Source organism: Myripristis murdjan, chromosome 10 (genome assembly GCF_902150065.1).
Source record: "Myripristis murdjan chromosome 10, fMyrMur1.1, whole genome shotgun sequence".
Taxonomy (NCBI): domain Eukaryota; kingdom Metazoa; phylum Chordata; class Actinopteri; order Holocentriformes; family Holocentridae; genus Myripristis; species Myripristis murdjan.
Window position 1 is genome coordinate 16,014,519 of NC_043989.1, and position 25,034 is coordinate 16,039,552.

The window sequence follows — 25,034 nt, forward strand, 5'->3', positions numbered from 1 at the left end:
CAAATCAAAGGTTTTTATCTTTAATTAATACCATTTTCTGCATCAGGGGACTGCTCATGACGCTGTATTAACAGTCAGGCTGGAATAGATTGTCCCCAAGTATTGAGCTCGGGGAACAAAGGCAGTTAGCAGTGATTGCCTGTTAAATGGAGTTGCCATTTAAAGCAGCCAAATACTTATGAAGCGCCTGGACAGGACAATCCATAGTGGGCATTGATCGGCTTGCCTGGGCAGGCCGGCACGAGGCTCCTCTCTCTTTAATGCCAGGGCCCAGTCAATACTCCCTCATACTAACTAGAATAAAGTGGGATTTCAGAAACTATTAAGTCCACCCTCCCCACTAATGTAGTTGGACTCTGATGAAATCCCCTTAAAAAGGAGAAGAAATTGCCTCGGGTTATGGGTCAGCACACACACTTGTGTGTGGGGTGTGTGTGTGTGTGTGTGCGTGTGTGTGATGGTGGTGGTGGAGTGGATGGGTGTTGGTGTGTGCCTCCGGTTAGAGAAAGATACTATGTAAGCGACTCAGAGAGAGAGAGAGAGAGAGAGAGAGAGAGAGGGAGAGAAAGGAACGAGAACAAAGTACAAAAAAGAAACAAAGTCAAGATATTGTACTAAAAAAGTTCAGCCGTTCCCCCACTATCCGGGCTTGTCTGCTCGAAAGGTCATAAAGTAAAGGTCAGAGCCATAAATCCAAGACCACTGCTTATGGATGGACCAGATAGCACTGCACTGGTAACAATTCTTCACATAAACCTGCCTTCATCTTCTCCCTCTATTGTTAAGAAGCTACCTTAAAAATTACGATGATTGCTTTTCTCCACATGTTCTTTGACCTCTCTCTCTTGTACGTCTCTCTTTCACTTCATCTAATTCCTCTTTGCTCGACTCTCTCTCCCTCTCCCTCCTTAACCCCTACGATTTACCTTTTCTCGGGGTCGGCTCTTCATAAAACAATGAGAGCTATTCCATTAAGCTTAGAGGGTGAGAGGACACTCTCAACGGTGCTCTAGGGACCTGCACTGTCAGGCAATCTGCACTGCTCCGTGTAACCCGACAGAGGTTCAGCTGCAGGGCTATCTATTAAGCATTCTTGCTGTGTGTGGGAGACAACTCACCCTCGACCTGCACCCCTCTCTTTTTGCATCAATGTCTTAACCTGAGCGATGAATCCGTTTATCTTTGTGTGATCTGACTAAATTGTTAAGTTGTTTTTATTTGCTATGGTTGGCGGTGATGGTTTTGATGAAAAGATAGAAAATCTGGAATTAATATGCTAGCTATGTGCACACACACACACACGCACACACACACACACGCAGGGGCACATACAGACACACAAATGAACACACCCACACATACGCACGCACACACACACAAAATGAATTTATTAGCCACTGTACCATGGCCACGAATGTTGCCACAAATACCCAAACGTAAACACACACACTCAACAGCTCTGTACTTTGACACCGCATTAAGGCCTCGCATCAGTGGCCTATGAAATTCACCAATTACCTCAAAAGTTTTTATAGCTTTCATAATTTTTTTTTTTCTTCCTTGTGTGGAGCAGCTGTGTTCACGCACTACATGACCAGAGTTATGTGTTTGTGTTTAAAATCCACATTAGGAATAGGCAGTCGTGTCACACGCTCACACGCATGCACATCCACACGTTCACAGCACAGCCCCTCAACACTGCTGATACCACACTATAGGCTCTACAGTGCCCCCACAACATCTAGGCTCAATGACAGCTAACCCCTGCTGTAGTGCACTGCTGTAAATTGGAGTGCGCTACACATAGGGAGTTATCATTGAGACTGGCCCCCTAATCTACGGACAGATAGCACCACAGATTCTACAGAGCCAAGCCAGGCCAAAACCCACAGATGCAGCAGCTAGCTTCTACCACCACAGGCTATAAAACAAACCACAGAGTCAGATACGGTACCTGCTTTGTCAACCATGCTCCCATGGTCTGCAGTGGGAGAAAACGTGCAAAAGGTAAGAGATGTGTAGAGTTTTTCTTTTTTTTTTCTTTCTTTTTTTTTTTTTTTTTTTTTTTAATGCAAGCAACATCATGCAGAGCTGGAATGAACAACAGGCAAGCTGAGATAAGCTAAGACTGAGAGTGTCTGGTGCTAGTGAAGTGTGCTTTGCGCCAAGCTGAGGCCTGACAACTCTTTCATCTCAGGCTGATGCTGCAGTCAAAGCTGCCCTAGTTTCTGATGGGGGAACCGGGGAGATCATAAACTGTTATTCCCCTGTGTGTGTGCGTGCGCGTGCGTGCATGTGTATATTTGTGTGCATTATGGGTGTGTCTCTGTGTTTGTTTGTGTGTGCATGTGTCAGATTGCAATCACAGTGCTGATGTTGACAGGGAAATGAGACTTTGTGTCTCAAAGCACTATGGGTAAATCAAACGAATGTGGCATTCATCCATCCACACTGACAGTGATGTCAATATGAGAGACAGTGATTGATTGACATAAAAATGTACACACGCACGCCAGCACACACGTGCGCGCGCACACACACACACACACACACACACACACACACACACACACACACACACACGCAAACAATGTGAAAGAGATATTTTTTGATCACGCTGAGGTGAGGAGTTTTATCTTTTATCACATAACTTTAGTGTTTCAAAGGCCACAGAAACTAAGACTCCTGGGGTCTGCAGTTGAGAGGCAACCTAAAAACGACTAAATCCTGTTCTTTTGTAATCCTTCCACCCCCACTTCTTAGAAGTTCCTTCCTCTCCTTTCTGTTCGCCCACCTCCTAAGTCAGCCCCTTACTTCAATTCCCTGATGTCTTCCCTTTGCCTCACTTCTCTTTTCCAAATTCCTTTAACAAAGTGGAAAAGAGCTACTGGTTTAATCTGATTGGGTGCTGGTGTTTCGGTGCACACCCACGTGTTGACGCACACATGCACTCACACAAAAATACTCACCAAACACGCACACACTACCCACACATGCACGCACACACACCAATATGCACTTACCAATGGTGCAGTGCTCTCCGTTCCAGCCCTGGTGACACTGGCACTTTCCGTCCTTGCAGGTTCCATGTTTGATACAGAGCGGGTTACACACACGCTGGTCACAGCCGGCACCAGTCCAGCCCTCCTCACAGCGACAAGCTCCGCCCATACACACCCCATGGGTTCCACAGTCAACTGAACACACCTCTGAAGGAAGCCAAAGAGATTTGGGACACAAACATCATGCCTGGAGTCAAAACTATTTACTTTTTTGCAGGTTTTTTTTTTTTTTTTGTAGTGTTTGGTCATGTGTGCTTTCTAACACCCTGGAGATGCTAGGGCAGTACCGAGGGGTAATTAAGGGGCCCTGTGGCTGGCCAGGGGGCTAAATGATCTGAAAATTTAGTTCCATGCCATACACAGGCAAATACGTGAGCGTGTGCATGCCACACCATCTTTGAGACTTGACAGGCAACACAAACATTGGTGGTGGGGGGTGGTAGGAGGGTGCAAAGTGCTGTCAAGTGCCCCGGTGAAATCAAAGGATGATTTCTAGTGAAGATTTCTGGAGTGAATAAGCGCTGTGGCCCAATACTCCTTTGTGCAGTTACAGCATGTTGTCAGTAATTCCAATACATTGAGCTGAACAGGCATAGAATGCTTTTTATTTTGACTCGCAGCTGCTGAACCTGACATTCCCTCAACAACACTTTAGTAATAATTTAATCTTTCAGACACATTATCACTGTTTGTTGAATAAACTCCCAAGGTTGTGTTTTATCTGCATGCATTTGTTCACTCTTAGGTAAATAAACTACAATAATTCGATGACGGCAGGATTAAAGCCAGTTGACTAGAGCTACACTGGTTCATTGCCACTTTCTTAACGATTCTTAATGCTTCTGCGTTGTTGTTACTTTGCAAGTTAATCAGATTTTCCTCGTGCGTTCGATGACAATGACTGTCTTGTGAATTCAACTGTGGAAAAAAAAATGTTTTCTGTATTTTATCTTTCTACATCGGCGTATCAAGAGGGAGAACCTGTTAGCAGATACGCCGTTAAGTGAGAATAGACCTTTTTTTTCCGCAGCAGCCATTTTGACATGAGATAGGGTAAACACAGGTGTTGCTGGTGACATTCATTAAGGTTCACTTCCGTTTAGACGTGTAGTGCACGCTGGCTCCCTGGGAAGGCTCTGTTACACCTAAATGGAACACAACCTTAATTAATGTCATCAGTAACACCTGTGTTTACCCTATTTCATGTCAAAATGGCTGCTGTGATAAAGGTCTGTAAGCCGGATTATAAAATCATTCACAATAAGAAGAGTCCACAATGTTGCTTTTGAATGCTCAGTTCCACAAAACCCAGCCTGTGTAGTCTATACGAGCAAGATGTTGCTATTCTGTGCCTACCTTAGCTGCACATTATCTATAAAAAAGCTATGCATAATTGATTGCAGAATGTAAGTAAATAGCCTATATCGCAGTTGGGACCAATCATACCATAGCCCGCTAATGTAATCTATGAATCTAACATTGCAGCACCGGGAGGATCAATCGCAAGTCACTTCCACTTTTTGAATATAAACTGAGCTCTCCGCCAGCCCTCGCTCCCCTAGCTGAGGCCTTTTCACAAGGTAACTTTAAAAAAGACTCCATGAAACGATATGGCAGCACCCATAAACCTCTATCTCTAAGCGCTGTGTGTGCCATTTTGAAAAGCATCAAAAGTCAATGGGGTAGCCAGCAGGGCCAAACGATTCCCTTTTTCCAGATAAAATAATACTACCACTGGGCACTACCTGGGCATCAAATCTCAGCTAACCCTCTCTCAAATGCACATTTCCGGGGAGTTAACTTTAGACCTTGTATTGAAAGTCATGGCTACGTTTGACTCTGTATGAAAAGAGTCCCTGTGTATTTTATTGAACTTGGCAATACTAAAACTCTCACCGGGTCCAGACCTGTGGAAATGTAAGAACCCTGACAGTTCTGTACCAGCATCGGATTATTGGTATAATGTTAATTCTGACGTCAAAAGTAGGCAACACCGTGTAGGACACAATATGGAGCAGGTGATATTTTTTTATAATGTGTGTTTGACGGTAATATAGTGTAGCAACGCATATATGCCTGAAATGTCTAACACCAAATATGACAATGCTGAGAGAAAAGCATTCGAGGTAATTACGCAGATATAAAAAGCCACGTTCCACTCGCTGTAAAATAATCAAACACACTCTACACTAAACACGATTCTCCATCAAGAACCCCCATTTAAAGTCGGCTATTCTGGTGCTTTTGCTGCTAATTGTGAAGACATAGAGGCTTATTTGCTGAGCCTCTATTACAGTGTGTGGAGGACAACATGTAGCAGACAGCAGCGGCGCATGTGGCGAGATGTGATAATCTGTTCATGTCCTCCTGGTGTGCAGGGAATGTAACATTCGCGGATCTAACACAACAAAGAGACATTTTTTTTTGTGTTAGATCCTTGTTATATACACTTGCTGAGGGATCCTGCAGTGTGGAAAGAATGTTGTCTTAAGTTAAGCATTGTTTCACTCTTAACAAATGCTGGAGCTCTTTTCTGTGAGCCTACGATGCAAAGTGTTCCTGCACTGGCATTGCTGTCTCTCCAACAATGGGACTTTAATGGCTTTATTATACCGAGTAGAGAACTACACAAGTTGAACATTTGCTTTTTAAGGCCTTTACCCATAAATCCCACTGCATTTCAAAGCAAATACCGAGCTTATTTTTCTTACTTCATTTGACTTTGTTACTCTGGGTATGTAACTCATACAAGTAGCCTACATGACTGGTTCTCTAACTCTGGTGATGGTGTATAGGAATACCTACCCATGGAGCAATCTGGCCCCATCCAGTTGGGGTCACAGCTACACAGGCCAGTGTCCGGTATGAAGGCCCCGTGGCCGTGGCACTGATCTGGACATTGGGCCCTGGGCAGCTCACAGTGTGGCCCTCCCCAGCCGGGCTTACAGTGGCACTCCCCATTCACACAGATACCGTTGTTGGAACACGTCGGGTCGAGGCAATCCACTATGTAACACAAACAAACAGAGATACAAGATGAAAAACTTGTTTAACAGTGACAGCTTGACGCAGAGATTCAAACATGAAAAATAACACAGTCACACAAGCACGGGAGATGATGCTACGACTAAACATCATGAGCTCATTCTAAAGAAGGGGAAAGTGACAGAGGGCATATTTGCATTCTTTGTTCACGTTCACAAAAAAAAAAAGATAAGGAAATGATGAAAGTAATGAGACATGTTACTGAGGCAATTAAAAAACACAATAATGAATAGCTGACTCTATAATCGGGGCGTGACAGTTGCTGTGTTCCAGTCTAAGAGAGCAGTGACTGAGACTCATAGACACATTGTCCTTTGTGCGCGAGTGTTTGTCCGTGTGCACGTGCATGAGTGTGTGTGCGTATGTGTTAATACAAGGGGGAGAATCTGACACTGTCAGTCTGCTGGGTTGACAGGCAGCTCTGAGTCTGAGCAGTGAGTGAAAACCAATTTGACAAATTACCCCCTCCCGGCAAAACGCCCACCCACCCCTCCTTCAGCCCTCCTCATTGCCCTGTCCTCTCCCCAGTTGCTCCCACTTTGTCTCTCTCTCTCTCTCTCTCTCTCTCTCTCGTCCTCTTAGTCTGACACCTCTTACCCCTCCTCTTCTGGCATGATTGACCTCGCTGCACCCCTCCACACACGTACACACACACACACACACACACAGATTCATAAACACGCACACACTCACACGTAACCTCGGCCGTCCATTTCTGTTTGCCTGGCAGAAATGGCGGATCACAGTTATCGATTTTCATGTCGCTGGCACTCCAGGTAAATTGTTTGAGGGACTCTGCTGTGATGAATATCAGATTTGAGACCAGAGGAGAGGAAAAAAAAAAATTGGATGAGAGGTGGAGGGAGAGAAAAAAAAATGAAGAGGAGGAGGAGAAAATGCTGACCTTGTTCTCCGGCCCTTTGTGTCTCAGCTCTTTCTAGCTGTCACTATTCTCCTTTCTTCCCTTTGTCTTTCTTCCTCTCTCTCTATCCTCGCCCCGTCTCTCTCGGCTCTCTTTTCTCTCTTTTTCCAATTCCCTTCATGTCCATACATATTCACATCTCTCCTCCACCCTGACTCCCCTTCTCCCTCTACTCCATTCCTTACCCCTCCAGCTCTCTCTCTGTCTGACTCCTGAGAATGTGACAGGCTGATCCTTCTTAACCGGGATCAATAGAAGCGATTTCATCCCTTAATAAAATCTCTAATGTGTTTGGCTGCGGCATCATACTTCATCTGTATATATGGAGGGAATGGACGCTCACTCAGGGTAAGATTATGTTATGATGAGCTGTCTAGCGAGAGTTAGTGGTGTATGTGTGTGGCAGGTTGGTGAATAGTGTGTGTATATGTGTGTTTTTTCGCATAGAGATGTACACATGGACAAATAAGCACTTCTGCAGCTCACGTTAGCAAAAACCATCACCCCTCACTCCGCCCTTCCTCACCCTCAGCGCAGTTCTGCCCTTTGTAGCCAATGGAGCACACACAGTTGCCGTCAGTGCAGGTGCCGTGGCCGCTGCAGAGGGGGTCGATGCACTGGGTGACAGGCACGTCACACTCGGGTCCCTTCCAGCCACTGTAGCAGATACAGGAGCCCTTGTCATACTGGCCGTTCCCACTGCAGAGCACCGGGCATGCCGCTGGACGGGGCGAGGGAAAGACAAAGGGAATAAGAGAGAGAGAAAGAGAGGGAGGGAGGGCGGATTAATATGCCAAAACAATTAGCAGCCTTTTTAAAGCAGAATGGTGTGCAGCCACATTAACTACCTGCCCACCCCCAACGCCACTGCGCCCAGCTGAAGGGTGAATAGAGCGGTTAGCTGCTGGAGAGCGGCAATGACATGAAGAGTAATTACAGGCAGAGGTAACTAAACTATTCATCAAAGCTGTCTATCCCAGGTGAGCTGGGGAGACGATGGCTTGGGGAGCTGCCATTCATCATCAGTCAGGTTGTCTCAACTCCACCTCGGGCCACGCGCCATCTTAACGCTCTCTGTCTTCACACGGCACGGAGCCGAACATGAAACAGGCGCCGTCTCGTCTCAGTAGACGGTGGCGATGGTCGCAGCTCTCGCGACTCGCTCAGTCTTTCTGATGGCACAAACATATTTGTAGGCGCAATACCTTTGGAGCAGTCCATGCCGTGGAACCCCGGGAAGCAATGGCACACGCCAGAATTACACTCTCCGTTTCCATGGCAATTGCGCGGGCACTCTTGCACTGAGTCTGTGAAGACAGGGAGAGAGAGAGAGAGAGAGAGAGAGAGAGAGAGAGAGAGGCGAGAGAGTTTGATGGTAAGCATCAAAGCCTTCGATTAAATCGTTGGCACGGTTCATTCTCAAAGACACAACAAACTGAGTCAAGGCCCTTATGGTCTCTTCTTGACATCAAAAGCCCCCCTCCCTACCCAATCAATGTTCCGTGTTTCTCCATTGAATGCATTTTTCATTTTGTTTGGAAAACATATTTCGGGTTCCAGTGTGTATTGTTATCTCAGTGATTCCTCCACATAGTATTACCCATCCACCATTTGTTTTTACACTGCATCAGATATATTCCCTTGCTTTACTCCAATATTCTCCAACCCCATTACTTCTCTTTCTCCCTTGCTCTTTTCCTCTGCATGCTGGTGCTCCTTTCTTCATTTTACCCCTCCCGTTTTGTTTGTTTACTCCAAACTCTGGCCCACCAGGGTCATTAATACTTCATCCAGGTGTGTCTGTGGGTGTGCAGCTACGCAGGTTTTAGTTAGGTCCTGTATTTGTGTGCATGCATGCATGATTTCAATGCTCTACCCAAGTTTGAGTGCCTCTTAACCCACTTATGAGAGGAGAACAGTTTGGTGGGAAGGAAGGGTGCCAACGCTCATAATACAGAGGCATTTTTGAGTTTCTGTTTTCCTCTCCTGTCCTCTCATATCCTTTACACACTCTCTCCTTCTCTTTCCCTCTTGCACCCTCTCTTTCCGGCTTCAGCTCTCCTGCCTCCCCTCTCTGCACAAAACATTACTCTGCCTCCCTCTAACGCTCTTCTCTCTTCCCTCGAACGCCATTTCCCTTCAAATTCAACCCCTTCTTTCCCTCTTACCCTAATGCCACCCAAGCTCTTTCACTCCCCTCTTCAATTCCTCCTCCCATTCTTCATTCCACTCTAGCTTTGCCCCACTCATCTCCTATAATACCTTCCTCCAACCCCCCTCTCCCCTACATACTCTAAATCTGCCCTCTCCGCCTCCGCTTCTCCCTTTCTGCACTCCTACCTCTAAAAACTCCACTACGAGCTGTTGACAGTGAAGGATTCTTTCACCCTGTTCGACTCTTTCAATCCTTCTCCCTTGCCCGCACAGAAAAGCCTCCAATGTACTTGAGCTTTAAATTATTTTGAGAACTGTTCTGAGTCCTAAAAAACATCCACTTCATGGGGCTGGGACGATGTTTTATCTCGAAACACCTGAGATGTGGTTTCGGATCTGTTCCAAATTTGTCTGTCTAAATCCGAGGGTTTCAGCTGTGAAAGGAATGGTTATCGAAATACCGTCCCCTCTATCACACCATGTACTCTCGCACAGAAGAGCTACAACGAGATAATGAGTTGCTTTTTGTCATTTTTTTTTTTTTAAGTCTACTACATTTTTAAAAATTCATTATGCAGTGGAGAATCAGCACCGCTGTGCTTAGCTCCCTAATAATGTTGCCACGTTGCCAGTGACAACACTGTATGTTCTGATGATCAGTGTTCCCTGGTTTTCAAGATGAAAAAAAAAAAAAAAAAAAGACTAAAATGTGCTGAAAATTAAGTCCTTACAGATGTGACTGTGCATATCTGGGCTGAGAGTTGTGTAGTAGACTGACTCTATTACATCCATGTCATTGGTGATGATGGGCATGGCCTCCCTTTCTCTTCCTGCCTTCGAAATGCCTGTGCTAGACACTGGAGCTACTACTCGCTCCTTCCCACTCATCTTTAACCTACTCCAGCTGCCCCTCATTCCCTCCCTCCACTCGCTAAAAAACACTAAAAGCATCAAATCTGTCTCACCCATGACATTTGTGCTGAAAGACACAGTCTCCCTCTCCCGACCGTCATTGTAGAAGGCAAGGTGCCAGGCGCCGGCGTCCAGGTACTGGACAAACACAGCCTCGTTGAGGACCACTGTCTGGATGCTCCTCCTCTCCCTTGGAGACTCCACCACGCTCCACTTCTCCTTCCCGTCCAGGCGCTCCATGTAGTCATACTGCGAGACACAACCCGAGAGAAAGGGAGGTGAATGGCATTGAAAAGTAAGTGGTAGGTTTTAAGAAGAACAGCAGCAATTTTAGATTTTCGAAACCAGGGATAGTTTGTATCTGCAGGAGACTAAATGATGGGGGGGGGGGAAGAATGACTGAATGAAAATGTCCAGGAATGTATAGAGAATATAACAGAGACATCCCTGAGGGCTATGTCTGTGCCTCTAGGAAACATTTCATATTTTATTTTATTTTATTTTATCCACCACTGTATGATTTTTTAAATCTTTTAAACTCTTTTATTTTGTCAAGGTAAAGTCAGGGCAGGCAGATTGTGTTGAGACACTGTGTGGAATCAATGCTCATCCAAGTATAATAAACATCATTTGAGCAGATTATGATTAATAAAAGGTATTAACAGTTACATTAATGTGAAAATGTAATTTAGCAGAAGTAAAACATTTTGAGATAGCTTCTCAGTAATTTTAAAGATACCTCCCAGAATTCTGTACGCAAATGAGTCCCATGTTAGATGACGCAAAAACATATTTCCATACAATACAGTGATGTGCATGTATGGCATATGCTACACACTATGCTGGCTAACGGTTAGGAAACGATGTAGTTAAATGATACTGTATTTTCCACAGAGGAGATCAAGATTTATCAAGGGACAATACAGATTCTACACTTGTTTTTACTTGGTTCCAGAAATCGTTATATGGTTCTTATTTACTTACCTGTGCATGTGAAGGGGGGAGGCCCTTGCGAATGTAAACACCAAACAGAGCATCCTTTCCGAGGGAAATGTTGAATTTGAGGAATTGGGGTTGGCTGAGGTGGAGTAAGGACCTCCAAAATACACCTGGAGGGACTTCCTGGGTCACCCTCCTCCCAACCTCCACGGTGCCTGTGTCTATACTGCTGTTACGACCTGCCCATGGGCCTGGAGCAAAGAGATCAGCAACAGGATTACCAATAATTACAGTGATTGATTGTAAAAGTCAATATTTAATCATCACAGCCTATTGGATATCATCTACATCTAGTGTTAAAGGATATTGAATGGTAGATAATGAACACCATTAGCTCTGCCACCTGTTTGTCCTGTCTGGAATTCAAAAATCTCTATGGTCTAAATTAAAATGAGTGATGTTTGATGAGACTGCGGTTCATCCTGATACCACAGTGATGCAAAGTCATGCCTTTTCCTAAAAGCCAGCAAGACTGTGGACTTAGTTGACTGAGCTTAAACGAGAGTGGGCAGACAGTGAACTGATAGAACTTTCTAAGTAGACTCACAGAAGACACACACACACACAGACACAAGCACAGACACACACACACGCACACACACACACACACACACAGGCAAAGGCGCACAGACACACAGAGAGTCCTGCAATCAGGTCAGCCATCTACAGCAGAGCGTGGGGGCGCTGACAGGGGAAGACTGTGTGTGTGTGTGCGTGTGTGTGTGTGTGTGTGCAGAATAGTGAGGAAATAAAAGTAACAATGAGAAGAGCAACAGCAGCGCCTGGCCCAGACGGCTGGGGAACACAACACAACGGTCCTCTCATTAATACAGAACAGCAACACAGAGCAGCAGCCCACACATACCTATAGTACACCCTGTGCGTGTTAGAGGGAGCGATCGGGCGAGTGATAGAAGAATAGATAGAACACCACATGGGGGCCTTAAAGAAGAGGAGGGGATGGGGGAGGTGTGCTACTGCAGATGGTGTTTTACCTCGCTGTTGACTTAGACAATAAACCTCGCTCGACACAACATAGTGCAGTGGTTATAAAGCACGCACTGATAACAAAGCTGCTATGCCGTCATGAATTACAAACATTTTTTCTTTGTTATTATGTGGCAGTTAATGTGACCACGGAAGAATATTTTTTAATTGTATCAGTAAATTCCACAGGCACAAATGCTGTTTAACAGCCTTAAATTTCGAAAAGGCATGCGCAGACTTCCAGAAATTGCTCCTGCCTTTTGGGCGGATGGGTTGGGGTGTCGCTATGGGAGTCCGGGATGTAGTTCTTACCTCTGCCTCCAGAGGGCAGCGTGGCTACATCGCTGTTGACAGGCAGGCCAGCTCCCAGTCCATTGTTCAATACAGGGCCGTCGGATGGCTTCAGCTGCCAAGTCAAACCCAGCAGGTTGATCGCTGCGTACAGAAAGAGGGAGAGAGAGAGAGTGAGCGGGATGGGGGTGGGGTGGGGGCGGTGGGGGTTGAACAGGGGATTGCTGTCAAGTCTGGGAGAGGAAACACATTTGAAACCTCGTGAAGTCAAAGAAATACAGAAGATCAATCCTCTAAATCTGACTTGTCACTTGTGTGGCAACCAATGCGATTCATATAGCCGGATAATGCACAGCAGTCATACGACTCTTGACAAATGACACAAAGCATAATAGCACATAACTAAGCACAGCCTTATGAAATAGACTAATAAACCATCGTCATTCTCTGTCTCACTCTTTCCATCCTTCCTTTACCCTCTTAAAATCTGAAACTTCTTTCAATCTGACAACATCTGATCTCATCTGGAAGCCTTTACACCTTCTCATGAAGAACGACTGACAGATCACTTTGAAGAAATCGCTCTCTGACTCTCCTTCCCTCTCCTGTTCTTTTGTCCTCTGTTGTGTTATTGTGCGCCTGTGGTATAAAACTGGTTGAGTGTGTTCTCTCTTCACTTTGTCAGCCCTTTATTCTCCCTGTGTCTTATTCCTCCTTACCCCGCTGCCAGGCAACTCCCCCACCCCCACTCCCACCCCAAAAACAGGGGAGGAAGAGCAAACTAAGAGAACAGTTCATTCTCCAACTTAGTTGAGGGAAATATTTCGGTGACAGGCATGCTTTTGAGCACGGTAAATGATTGTTGTTATTTCTCCAGTGTTGTTTTGGGAACGATCCCCTGAGCGGAAAATATTGCTGGAGGTGCATCATCTGCTTGCGTTTGAATATTTTAGGTAAAGTTATGGAAGATCCACGGGAAACCTGCAGTGATTTGCACTCACAGAGTGTGAGTGCGTCTATACTGTATGTATAGGAGTGCACGCTGTGATACGAGCACTCGGTGGATCCACATGAAATGGATATGTGAGTGTGTTACTGCAAGGCCGGGCCTTAGCTGCACCACAGTAGACTATCACACCTGCATCTGAAGCCTGGGAATCCATTTCCCTCTTGACAAAATCCATCCTCGCTCGCCCAAGGTTTGCACACTGAGAAAAGAAGGGATGTTTTTGAAGGTTGGAAGAAAGAGAGTGGGCACTGAGCTCTAGGTTTTGCTGCCAGGGTATAGACTCAATCTGCACTCCATCATGCCCCATCTCTCTTTCTTTGTTTCTTACTTTGTTTTGTTCTTTCTTCCCCCTCCCTCTGTCTCTCTCTCTTTCTCTCTCTCTCTTTCTCTTCCCATCTTTCTCTTCCCTCCCTCTCCTCCCTCTCTTCTGGTCAAAGGAAAGCGCTGACACCCTGGCTGCTGCCTGGCCTCCACTGTCAGCTCTTTTTAGTCATCACAGAGACACAGAGAGAGAGAATCAGAGAGTGCGAGAGAGAGAGAGAGAGAGAGAGAGGGAGAGAGAGAGGGAGAAGGGAAGACAGAGCGATGTAGCGACCAAGCGAGACAGAGATAGAGGGAGAACAAGGGGAGAGAAAGAAGGAGAGACTACTATCTCCCTAAAACTCTCCTTGGAAATCCACACCCGTTCTCTTTCTCTTCAACGTCCACCTCTTGCCCTCTCCTCTCTCATCTCTCTGACCTTCATCCCTTCCCCTCTTTTCCCTTTAATTCCTCTTTTTTCCACCCTCCATCCCTCTTATCTTTACCTGTCCTCCAGCTCAGATAAAACGGCCATGCATGCATGCACACGTGCACCTGCACGCACACACCAAGATGGTATCGTGGCGAGCAATCGATGGAAAGATTACCTATTGAATCAGTGCGAGACAGTAAGCAATAGTGGGTCTATTGTGACGCCATGCTCAATCTAGGTCATCCCCGAGAACAAATCAGACAGCACTACAGTGAGCCTGATTGTGTCCGTGTGTGTGTGTGTGTGAGTGTGCGTGTGTGTGTGTGTGTGTGTGCCTACGAATCGGTGCATATGTGTAGTTTTCCCTGAGGAGGGTTTTTTTTTGTCTGTTTTTCTGAGTCTGGTTGCGAAAGCATAACCAACAGATGGCACTCTTGCTCCTTGGCGGCAAGAGTGCAAAAAACCAAAGCCATGTTTCGTCAACAGGTTCCTTTGCAGCAAAAGAGTGAGAGAGAGAGAGAGAGAGAGCGAGACGCAGACAAAGCAAGACACTTGTCATGGTATTCTTTAAAAGTGCATCTATCATTGTACCAATACCTCTAACTTTGTAAAGCTGAAATGTTAGTTATAATGAAAGAGCTGGTAGCTGAATAATAACACACAGATAAATTGATGTATTTAGCTTTCTGTTTCCATCATTTTAAAGCATTTTCTTTTGTGATCATAATTGTTATAATTATTGTTTTCAACTTGCCTTGAAAGGTTTTATTAAATGTCGTGCCAATAAAGCCTTTGAATTTGAATGTTTGAATTGAATTCAACTGACAGAGAGGGGGAGAGGCAGACTTGAGCCAGAGAGAGAACAAGAGACATTGTCTCACACATACTGTCTCATCTTTTTTTTTTTTTTTTTTATCTCTGTCTTACACACTCATGTACATTTTTTAGACATAGACACAAAAACATGCGTGTATTCAAATACACAGAAAAGATCACAGAAAGGCAGGTTTAACAAGCAAAGAGTCCGATTAAAAATAGATCACTTGCTTCATGAGGTTTTTATGTAATCTAAATGCATAATTCAGAGTGGCAAAGTACTTGCCAGTATCATCTGCAATAGATGGCATCTGAAACAGCAGAAGAAGGCGTGTGATCCTGAGAACAGTGGCATCAAGAGGGAGGATGGACTGATGAACATAAGGACAACGGTGATGAAAAAGGAGCTGGTGGTGCTGGAGATGTGGGAGTGGTGAGGGGTGCGCAACGGTCAAGAGCTCGTGGAGAAATTGTGCGTCATTTCAAAACCTCGGCACAGAAGAAGCAGGAGGATCAGAGAGAATATTGGAGGAGAGTGAGAACTGAGAGAATATTAAAGAAAATATAAACCCCCCTGAGGATAAAAAAAAAAAAAAAAAAAACGAGAGCAGGAAAAGGGACTGAGCATGACGTTGCAGAGACGAGAGGATGAGATGAAATGAGGAAAGAGAAAAGAGGGTGGCAAGTAAAGAGGGGGAGATTTAAGGGATGAGTGGCCCTTTATTTCTTGACTGGTTGGGTAAGAGAAGACAGCCATGATTCATCCTCAGACAGTAAGTGGCTCACAACACAGACAATTAGACAGAAATACAATGGTAACGTGTATGTGTGTTTTGAGGAATATTTATGTCCCTAAGTTAAAGGGTGCAAATGGATTACTGTGGGAGAGAGAGAATGAGAGAGAGAGAGAGAGAGAGAGAGAGAGAGAGAGAGAGAGAGAGGGAGACAGAAGGTGACTTTGTGGCAGACTGTGGACTGAGTGTCCTCTGACTGGAAAATATTGTATCATCATCATTCTGTTCTCTGAAACATGCTCCAACTGGACAAATTCTCTCTCTCTCTCTCTCGCGCTCTCTCTCTGTTTCTCTTTCTCTCTCTCCCTTTCCATCCCAACCCAACCTTATCATTGCCGATTCATATGGCACGATTGCCCATTGTGCACGGCTCCTAATTGAACCAAAGGCAGAAAATGGCCTCTGACGTTTTTTGTTGGCAACAATCCAGTGCACCTAAAATTACACAGGGAAGAACACGCACGCATGTATATGTGTGCACGGGTGCGCACACATGCAACACACTTTTCTCTGCCATCTCCCTTGGCCATCCTGATAAATGCATATTAACTGTTCTAATTCACCACTAAATTAACAACTCTGACCTCAATTAGGGCGGTAATTGTAGCTGAGACCGGCCCCCGTCCACAGCTCTGCTGGTAATTGGTTTAGGAAGCCTGTATTCTTCCACCCCGCCCCTCACCCTGTTCCCTGTCTCTCTCTCCCCTCTCCATGGCCCTCATTTAGTGGGCTGGTAGACATTTTGTTCTTCACCACAAACATGCGCACGCAGAAACAGCCACCCGAGAAAACACACCTTCCCTTCTCCTTTTTTTTCCCCCCCGTATCGCTTGCACCTCTCTCTCTCTCTGCGGCACAGGGGTGCAGTGCTAATATTGGAGAGGCTGTGGAAAGAACAGTGCGGTGCCTCGGGTTCTCAATATTCGGGCCATTTGGGATATTTCTTAGAATTTACTGCACAATATCCACTTATGTAGTCTATAAATAAAGCAACCTCCTCTCTCAGCTAAGTTTTGAAGGCGCTCCTTGCTGAGATCATTTAGAGTCTCAGACAGAGGGACGGGGGCGGTGGTTGGCTGCTGCCCTGGGGGGTCATATACACTGAGAGAGACAATTTGTCTGCGTCTGTGTGCGCGCGCGTGTGTGTGTGCGCAAGACTACGTGTGTGCATGTGTGTATGTGCATGTTTCCCTGTGCTTTAAATTGCATGGTATTAGAAGCAGCCACACATACATACATGCACACATGCAACACACACACACACACACACACACACACACACACACACATACGCGGTAACCCCCTACGGGACCTCCGCACCCAGCTGATGCAACTGAACTGTAATTGACTGCAACACAAAAGGTTATGCGAGTTGCTCACAGCTCTTCCGTTACCTACCAAACAGCGTCTAGCAGGGAGAAACAGCAACTCACTCAATCACGCGGCTGAAATGGCTTCCTTATTGGCACTGATATATTGAAACGCCCTGATGCAGATGCTGCGGGTGTGTACATGCGCGTGTGTGCGTGTGATGGGCTAAATGAAAAGAGATGTGAATCTGAGTGATGTCCTCCTTTCTGAATCCTCATTTCCTCTTCAGATATCTCTACCCTGGACCCCCCTCCCGCCCCCCCACCCACCACCCCTTCCTCCCCCCCCTCCCTCCCTGAGCACCCCACCCTCCAGCCCCCTGGCTGCCCCAACCCGCTTTGCTCTCTTCCCATCCTCTCCTCCCTCGCTCCCTTCCCTCTCATCGATCTGTATTAGAAACAGGATATGAGGAACTATACTATCTTATCGCAGATCAGAAAGAGAATGAGTGCAAAAGAGAGGCAGAGGAAGAGAATAAGGGAGAGGCATAGAGACGCAGAAACAGACGGAAAAAGAGAGAAAGGGAGAGAGTGGGAGAGGGAGGGAGGACGACGGCAATTCTTGCGCTTTGTCTTCATCCGTCTCTTGCTTCTAACGGAGGACCAGTGAAGCACCACCGGCCTAATTGGACTAATGATTGGGCTCTGATAACACCAGTGCTAATGAATAAATGAATGAGGAAATAAAGGAATGAAATGAGCCCATACAAGCTAATAAAAGGAGGATGAACACTGCTCGGCAATGACGTCAATAGGCCTGAAAATTTATGATGAATGTGCGTCCAGTCTACGTGTGTAGATGTGTAGGTCTACATGTTTCTACAGAAGCCCTAGATGGACAGATAGTCAAAGAGCAAATATCAATGCATGCATTTCTTTAGCACCCTGTTATGTATTATCTGACCGGTGCAGATGACCTATTTGTCCCTCTGGTGCAGATGGTATAGCACCTTGTGCCTCACCCTGGTCATGCCCTGCCCTTTTCCTGGACTGGCAGCGTGTGGTAAGATCCTAACCTTTATCAGTGCGACAGGCCCTGCTGCTATGCACACACGCTCCACGTCTGAGCCGTATGCCCAGGTTCCTGCATTCACCATATGCCCAACCATGCCTTCACCTCGGTGTGCGCGCGCGTGCTCACGGCACACACAGACACACACACACAGACCAAATGTATATGAACACACGCCCACGCTGGCATGAGCGACACATCCTGACCTCTAGCTGTTCTACCTTGGATCACCAGAAGGGAAGCCACATGCAGAGTGAGAGGGGACTTAGGGGTCAAGGAGCTGGGCTTGGAAAGCAGCCACACGGTGAGAGCTCCAGGTCCTACACAACTCACCAGACAGTTCACATACTGGAGGTACACAGTCGCCTCAGATGACACTGTTTATCCTATTGAAGACTGCCTACTTCAGGTTTGAAACATTGCCCTTGTTTATAGGAATCTAAAAATCCTTTGAAAATCACTAGGTGTAAGTTTGGATTTTTGCCCGCCACCATTGAAAACTGGCGAAGAGCCTCCATCCATCACACACGTTTTCTGCACCTCCGCTGGTCTGTTTTGGATTAAACTCGGGGGAATGCAGGATTCCCACAATGGGGCCTGGCATTTTGAATGTAAACCTGCTTGGCCCACCTCAGTGCCACCACCAGACCAAGCGGGCTCTAAGCTTCACATTCAGTATCTCAAAGACACTGCCTGGCCAAATCTGATGAACCTTTGGGAAACAATGCGTCCCTACTCTGATATTCCTCTGCTACAAAATGAAACCGACTGGCCGGCCACAGTGCCGCCAATCAGCCAAAAAAGCCCACAAGCTTTCAAGCAGCAAAGTCCCAGGCACACTGGTCCGATTTTGATGTGCCTTCGGGGGGGAATGATATAGGTTTATATTGAGATCTGGCTTTTACAAAATAAAACAAAATAAAATCTCTGACACTGCTGGGTCAAATTTGACGATCCTTTGAGGGATGATGCATTTTTATATTGATATCTCGCAAGCCTTGAGCAGAATATCTTAGACACCACAGACCACAACTATTAAATAAAATAAATAAATAATAAAAATATTACACATAGGGAAACTTGCACCGGTTATCCAGTTATCAGTGATGTCACAGGCACTGTTGTCTTATTGTTATTTATTATTGACCGGCATTTTCAAAATATATTATGTATTTATTTTTTTGTTCTGGACCATTCATAAAAGTATATAGAAGCTGGGAAGGAACAAAGATATGATACGAGCACACTGAAGTGAGTCACATATAATCGGGAAGAATGGGCAGTAAGCGACTGTAATCATTCTGGAGCAGGGAGGCAGCCATGATGGATGGAAAGTGGTGGGCATAGAGGCATGAAGGTCACACTCCATGACAGTGTGTGCGTTTGTGTGTGTGTGTGTGTGTGTGAGAGAGTGTCTATTTAATCAACAGACAGGGGAGCTGAGCTGAGACTAGGACTAAAAATATTTTACGTGTGTGCGTATCTGTGTGTGTGTGCTCTCATTCATCAGTGGTGACAATACCATGTGGAGAGTGCCACTGTGCCGACAAATTCAGCCATCACACACACACACACACACGCACAAACACCCCTGCAAAGGTGACACTAGCGCCCGCTAGCAAGTTTACGCATTCCATTCAAGGGCGCACCTGTATCTGTGTGTGTGTGTGTGTGTGTGTGTGTGTGTGTGTGTGTGTACACAGGCATGTGTGTGTCTGGGTAAGAGGTCCCTCAAAAACTGACTAATCTGTGATATCCCCAATTTTTCATCTGCATATCCAAACTCCTCTCTTTACCCTCTATATTATCTCCATCTCTTTGTTTTGCACGATTTCTCGATGCAGTCCATTCCATCGTTTCATATTTTCTCCTCCACAGCTTACACCCTACCCCTCTTTTTGTCCTCTCTAACTTCCTCTGTCACAATCTCCCTGTCTCTGTCCTCCCTCCACAGTCTCTCTCTATCTTCTCCCTCTCTTTCTGTCATACTCCCTCTGTTCTCTGCTGGCTGTGATCAATTAGGGGACATTAGTCCCACAGATATTCCAGGTGACAGAACCTCAGGAGGCCAAAACCATCCCTCTTCCCTCTCCTTCACCCCCCAACCTCACCCTCCCCTCTTCTGTCTCCCCTCTATGTCTCTCCACACCTGGCTGTCTTGTCACTTTTTCTCCTCCCGTTCCTCCTTCAGCAGAGCAAACAACAGAGCCTTGCTTTGCTGCTCCTCCTTCCATCTTGCTCTTCTCCTCTCTCATCCCTCACGACGCAGCGACATATCAGCCCCAGTCCTCCTCTCCTCTCCTGCCTTTGTCTCTCCCATCGCCTATCCTCCCTCCCTCACCCCTTTTCATGTGTGCTGTACATGCTGACAGAGAGCCATCTCCCCATTCTTCCCCTCTGCCCTCCGCTCAAACCGTCTTCCTCCCTGTTTCTTTTTTCCCTCCCTTCCTTTTTTCCCCTCTATCGCTCTCTCTCCAGGTTGCCGTTCACAATGACGGACCTGTCTTCCCTCCTGTATGCCGACCGTTCACCTGTATCCTAGCAACCACCTCTCCTTTGGCTTCGGTGCTCCATGCGGAGCAAGCAAACAAGACGCCGGGGGAATGAAGAACAAGCACTCTCGTTTATCCTCCTCCCTCCATCCGTTCAGTCATTCCTTCACATGTAAAGAGGAGGCCATACTCTGCTGGAGCTGGGAGCTAAGTGCTTCAGCCAAGCAGGCCTGTCTGTCATCACACACACACACATACAAACACACCTATAGACACATGCACATGCAGTCGCCTCTGGGCAGGACATGAACTCTCACATCCCGCATGCACAGGCACGCGTATGAGTTTAAATACATACAACTACATACATGTGCACATAGACACCCATAACTACATGTTCTCACAGGGGCACATTTAAACCCACAAACACATTCTTCTTGCCTTTCTGTTTACTTGTGTGTGTGTATTTGTGTGTTTATCTCGTCCCTGTGGCGCAATCCTCACAGCAGGATATAGGGAATGAGCTCCAAAGTGATATCATCTACCATACTCCTGTGGCCTGCTGAGGCCTGCCTTTCTAAAAGGTTCTCTGTCTGTATGGATGTGTGTGTGTGTGTGTATGTGTGTGGGGGTGGGCAAATGTGTGTGTGTGTGTATGTGTGTGGGTGTTTCTGGAAGATTGCAGGACGATTTCTGAGGCTTTATTTATGGTCCTGAGTGAGAAGAAAGACGAAAAAAATGTTTTAAGGTCTGCACACCCTCACAGCCATAACCACACACACACACACACACACACACACACACACAGATTGTTTTCAGGGAGTAAAATAGTAGTGGAGCTAGTGAAGTGAAAGAAAAGAGTCCACGCACATGCATACGCACACAGACACTTGCACACACATACAAACACACACATACGTGCATGCACACACACAAAGGGAAAAATGCTGCTCAGGCACATGTGTCCTGGTGTAATTTATGAGCGGGCTCCTGGGCGGACGCCTCAGAGGGGTCCTCTTCACGCTGCATGGCTCTGGGTGCTCTGTACAATTCCCCCAGTGAGCCTTGAGCTCTTACACACACACACACACACACACACACACACACACACACACAATCAGGGTGCTACAAAATCCCCCCTATGAGCGGTGAACTCTTCCGACTGAAACTCGCTGCACGATTAACGCTACAAAAAGCTAGGTAAACACAAGGGTTTCAGGCTTGGCAGCGCTGCTACAATTCTGTTCAGCGCAGACAAAACCACAGTAAACATTTCCTTACTCGGCAGAAAACAAATCCATACACAGTTAAGAAAGAAATAAGATTCACAATAAACAATCGTCTCTATTTAGTATTAATTGCATAACTCCGGCTAAGTTTGAGAGCGAGTTATAGCCCGAGTTAGTCAACTAAGTTGGGTTGTGAGGTAATTAAGTTTGAAAGCGAAAGTGTGGTGTTATATTTTAACACAATCTACACACAGAGCAGTGAATGACAAAAAAGAGAAAATAATATAATATTAGCTGGGTGAGCACACGCCAACAAAGTGTCATGACCTTGTCAGGGAAGAAGAGAAGATTTATTTTGTATTTCTGTTAACATGACAACCAAACTTTAATATTTCTCTGTCTTTACTATTGATGGAAAAAATCTCATTAATCATTAATTGACAATAAGTATAAAGTAATGACTTAGTATTGTTACCAAGCAGGTAACAAGGACAGGATCTACATGAACTATTACCCTCGGAAAATGATTAATGCTCGATATTCATGTTTTTTTTTTTTTTTTTTTTTTTTTTTAATAAGCCTGATCTTCACGTAGTTCACATTAGTTTAATGCTATTTATAATAATGCAGATTTTGACATAACACCACAAGATTTAATTTAGCCTGAAAGTGGGTGAACTCGATTGCAAAAATCAAAAACAAGAAACTAGTGTCGGCGGGTTAACCCTGCACGACATCCCCACCCACGAGAATCTGTGGGGAGTTGTTGTGAGCTTTTTGGTGGCTGTGCCTTCTGCCCTCCCCCTGTGGCTGCGTGGCTCCATATGTGGCTGTCCAGTGCAGTGTGACTGTGTAAAGCTCCGGAGAGGATGGATCTGTCTGTGTGCTCCAGGCACTGGGCCTTGATCTGCTCTGGAGGACACACACCACTCTCAAGGGCACACCATGGGGATACAGAAGGCATGCATACACGTACACACACATGCACGCACGCACGCACACACACACATACACACACACACACACACACACACACACACACGCACACAGAAATGCACAAATACATATACACACTTTGGATGCATGAATCTGTAGTGATGGCATATACTGTACACACACACACACACACACACGCATGCACACGCACACACATATACAGAAATGCACAAATATATATATATACACTTTGGATGCATGAATGTGTAGTGATGGCATATACTGTACACACACAGACACAGACACAGACACAGACACACACACATACACACATATATGTATATATATATATATATATATATATATATATAATGCATATTAGATTAATAATGTATGTAGAGGCGATGAGGGGGTTGTTTTTTTCTGCTGATTCCATCGTTTCCTGCGATCCCCCCATCTGTTGACTCTGGTCTCCAGGGTAAAAGGCCAATAAAGGGCTCAGTGACACATCTGCCTCCTCGTACACACATACAGTCAGCCCCACACACCCACACATGCACACACACAAACACACACACATGCACACACACACACACACACACACACACACACACACACGTCTGCATGCACATGCCCAATGGACAGGGTGAAGACAGAATAAAATCGATGCCCACACGCACTCCCACGTACTCTAAGCACCGAACACTCCCTCCCGCAGCCACAGCTGCAGACAGCCGTCAGATTCTCTTCCTGAGGTGCTCAGTAAGTGCTTTCCTCTGAGTAACTGCCGTTCCCTTTCAGTGTGTCTATCATGTGCTGGCTTCAGATCAGTGAAAGCCCTCCACTTCCCTGCTGGGTCTGTTAGGATTCCTACCTTGACTGATCCCTGCTCAGGGAAACAGCCTCAGTGTGCCGCAGTTTATGTATCTTCCTGTTTGTCTGACTGTCTGTTTACTGATTCTGAGTGGACTCCAGGGCTCCTGCTGAGTCTGATTTTGACAGTGTAGCACCAGGCTATAGTGACAAAGCTCCCGCCTCAACAATCAGCTTTGTATTTATCACGCCCTTAGCCTGACACATTATTCTGGTGATCTTGGACAAATACAAATTACCACAAGGTTCACATCCTGAATTTACTGTAGGGTCAACAGAAAACAAAGACAGCTAACCAACCTGAACAAATTAGAGTGTATTAGAGTGTTAGTGTATGAATGTGTGTGTTGTCACTTTGGGTAATGCTGGTGTGCATGTACGTGTCTTGTGTTTGAGCTTCTTTTTGCATAATTGCATGCATGAGTGCAAGTCCAGTCACCTTTCCATTTTTTTTCCACCAATATTGTTAAATTCTTAATGGGCCATACTGGTGTAATTTTGACTTCACGCTTTTAAAAGCAATATTCCCTGCCTTGAATAAACTTCATGTTTATGGTCATGTTCATGTTCTTAAAATAAAGGTGTGAAAAAATACTCAGTGAGGCTTGAAAGTTATCAGGCTCGATAAAATTCATGCTGTGAAAACCTGGACGGCATTTACTTTTGCTAAATTTACTCTACTACATTGTTGCCATTTTGCATAGTATGTTCAATTAGAGCCAGCCAGAGACATTTTGGCCAATGGGATGCAGCCAAGCACACACCAGCTAAAAATTATGGAATGTGGAAGAAAATGCAATTTCATATATCTTGTAGCACAATAATAAATTCATAAACAAAGTGAATGACATCCAGTTTATAAGTGTGAATTACTTTGAGCCTAACAACTTTCAAGTCTCACCAAGTGATTTTTTTCTTGCCTTTTCTACATCAATGGCTGCAAACCTGTGTTTGGACAGGAGCTTGTGCATAAGGTAAGATCTCCTGAAGCACAGTGATTACACCTCTGCACGCAAAGTTTGTTTGAGGCAAAATTACAGGTAGTATTATGTAAGAAAGTCGAAATTATACCCGCATGGTCCTTTAAAGAACAAGTCCACACTAAATCACATATGGCAGAAACTTTCTGCTGCACTGTTCTCTAGGGACTGAAACTTTTAGGCATGTTGCACCTCTGGCCACACCCAATCAGTGATGTCATCACAGGTATTTTTCAGCAGGTTAAAGGCAAATTACCTACTGTAGAGGCTCATGCACACCTTCAGTTTCTTGTAGACAGGTGTTTATGGGGAAATATCCATATAAGCAAGAGAAAAGATAATTACTATACTTGCAATAAACTTTATTAAATACAATGATTTGGTCCCTGGACCTTCATCAGACCTTCCTCTGCCCCTT

At 45.5% G+C, this 25,034-nt stretch overlaps 1 protein-coding gene across 1 annotated transcript in view; it reads right to left on the bottom strand.

The window, feature by feature from the left end:
* The window catches only part of tenm2a (teneurin transmembrane protein 2a), a 167,369-nt gene that overhangs the window by 20,898 nt on the left and 121,437 nt on the right, over positions 1-25,034 (bottom strand). The window contains exons 7-13 of the mRNA XM_030062014.1: positions 12,394-12,516; positions 11,080-11,285; positions 10,149-10,344; positions 8,235-8,336; positions 7,556-7,750; positions 5,868-6,068; positions 3,024-3,209 (exon numbers count right to left, since the gene is read on the bottom strand). Coding sequence (XP_029917874.1) covers positions 3,024-3,209; positions 5,868-6,068; positions 7,556-7,750; positions 8,235-8,336; positions 10,149-10,344; positions 11,080-11,285; positions 12,394-12,516 — 1,209 coding nt within the window. The remainder of the gene's footprint in view (positions 1-3,023; positions 3,210-5,867; positions 6,069-7,555; positions 7,751-8,234; positions 8,337-10,148; positions 10,345-11,079; positions 11,286-12,393; positions 12,517-25,034) is intronic.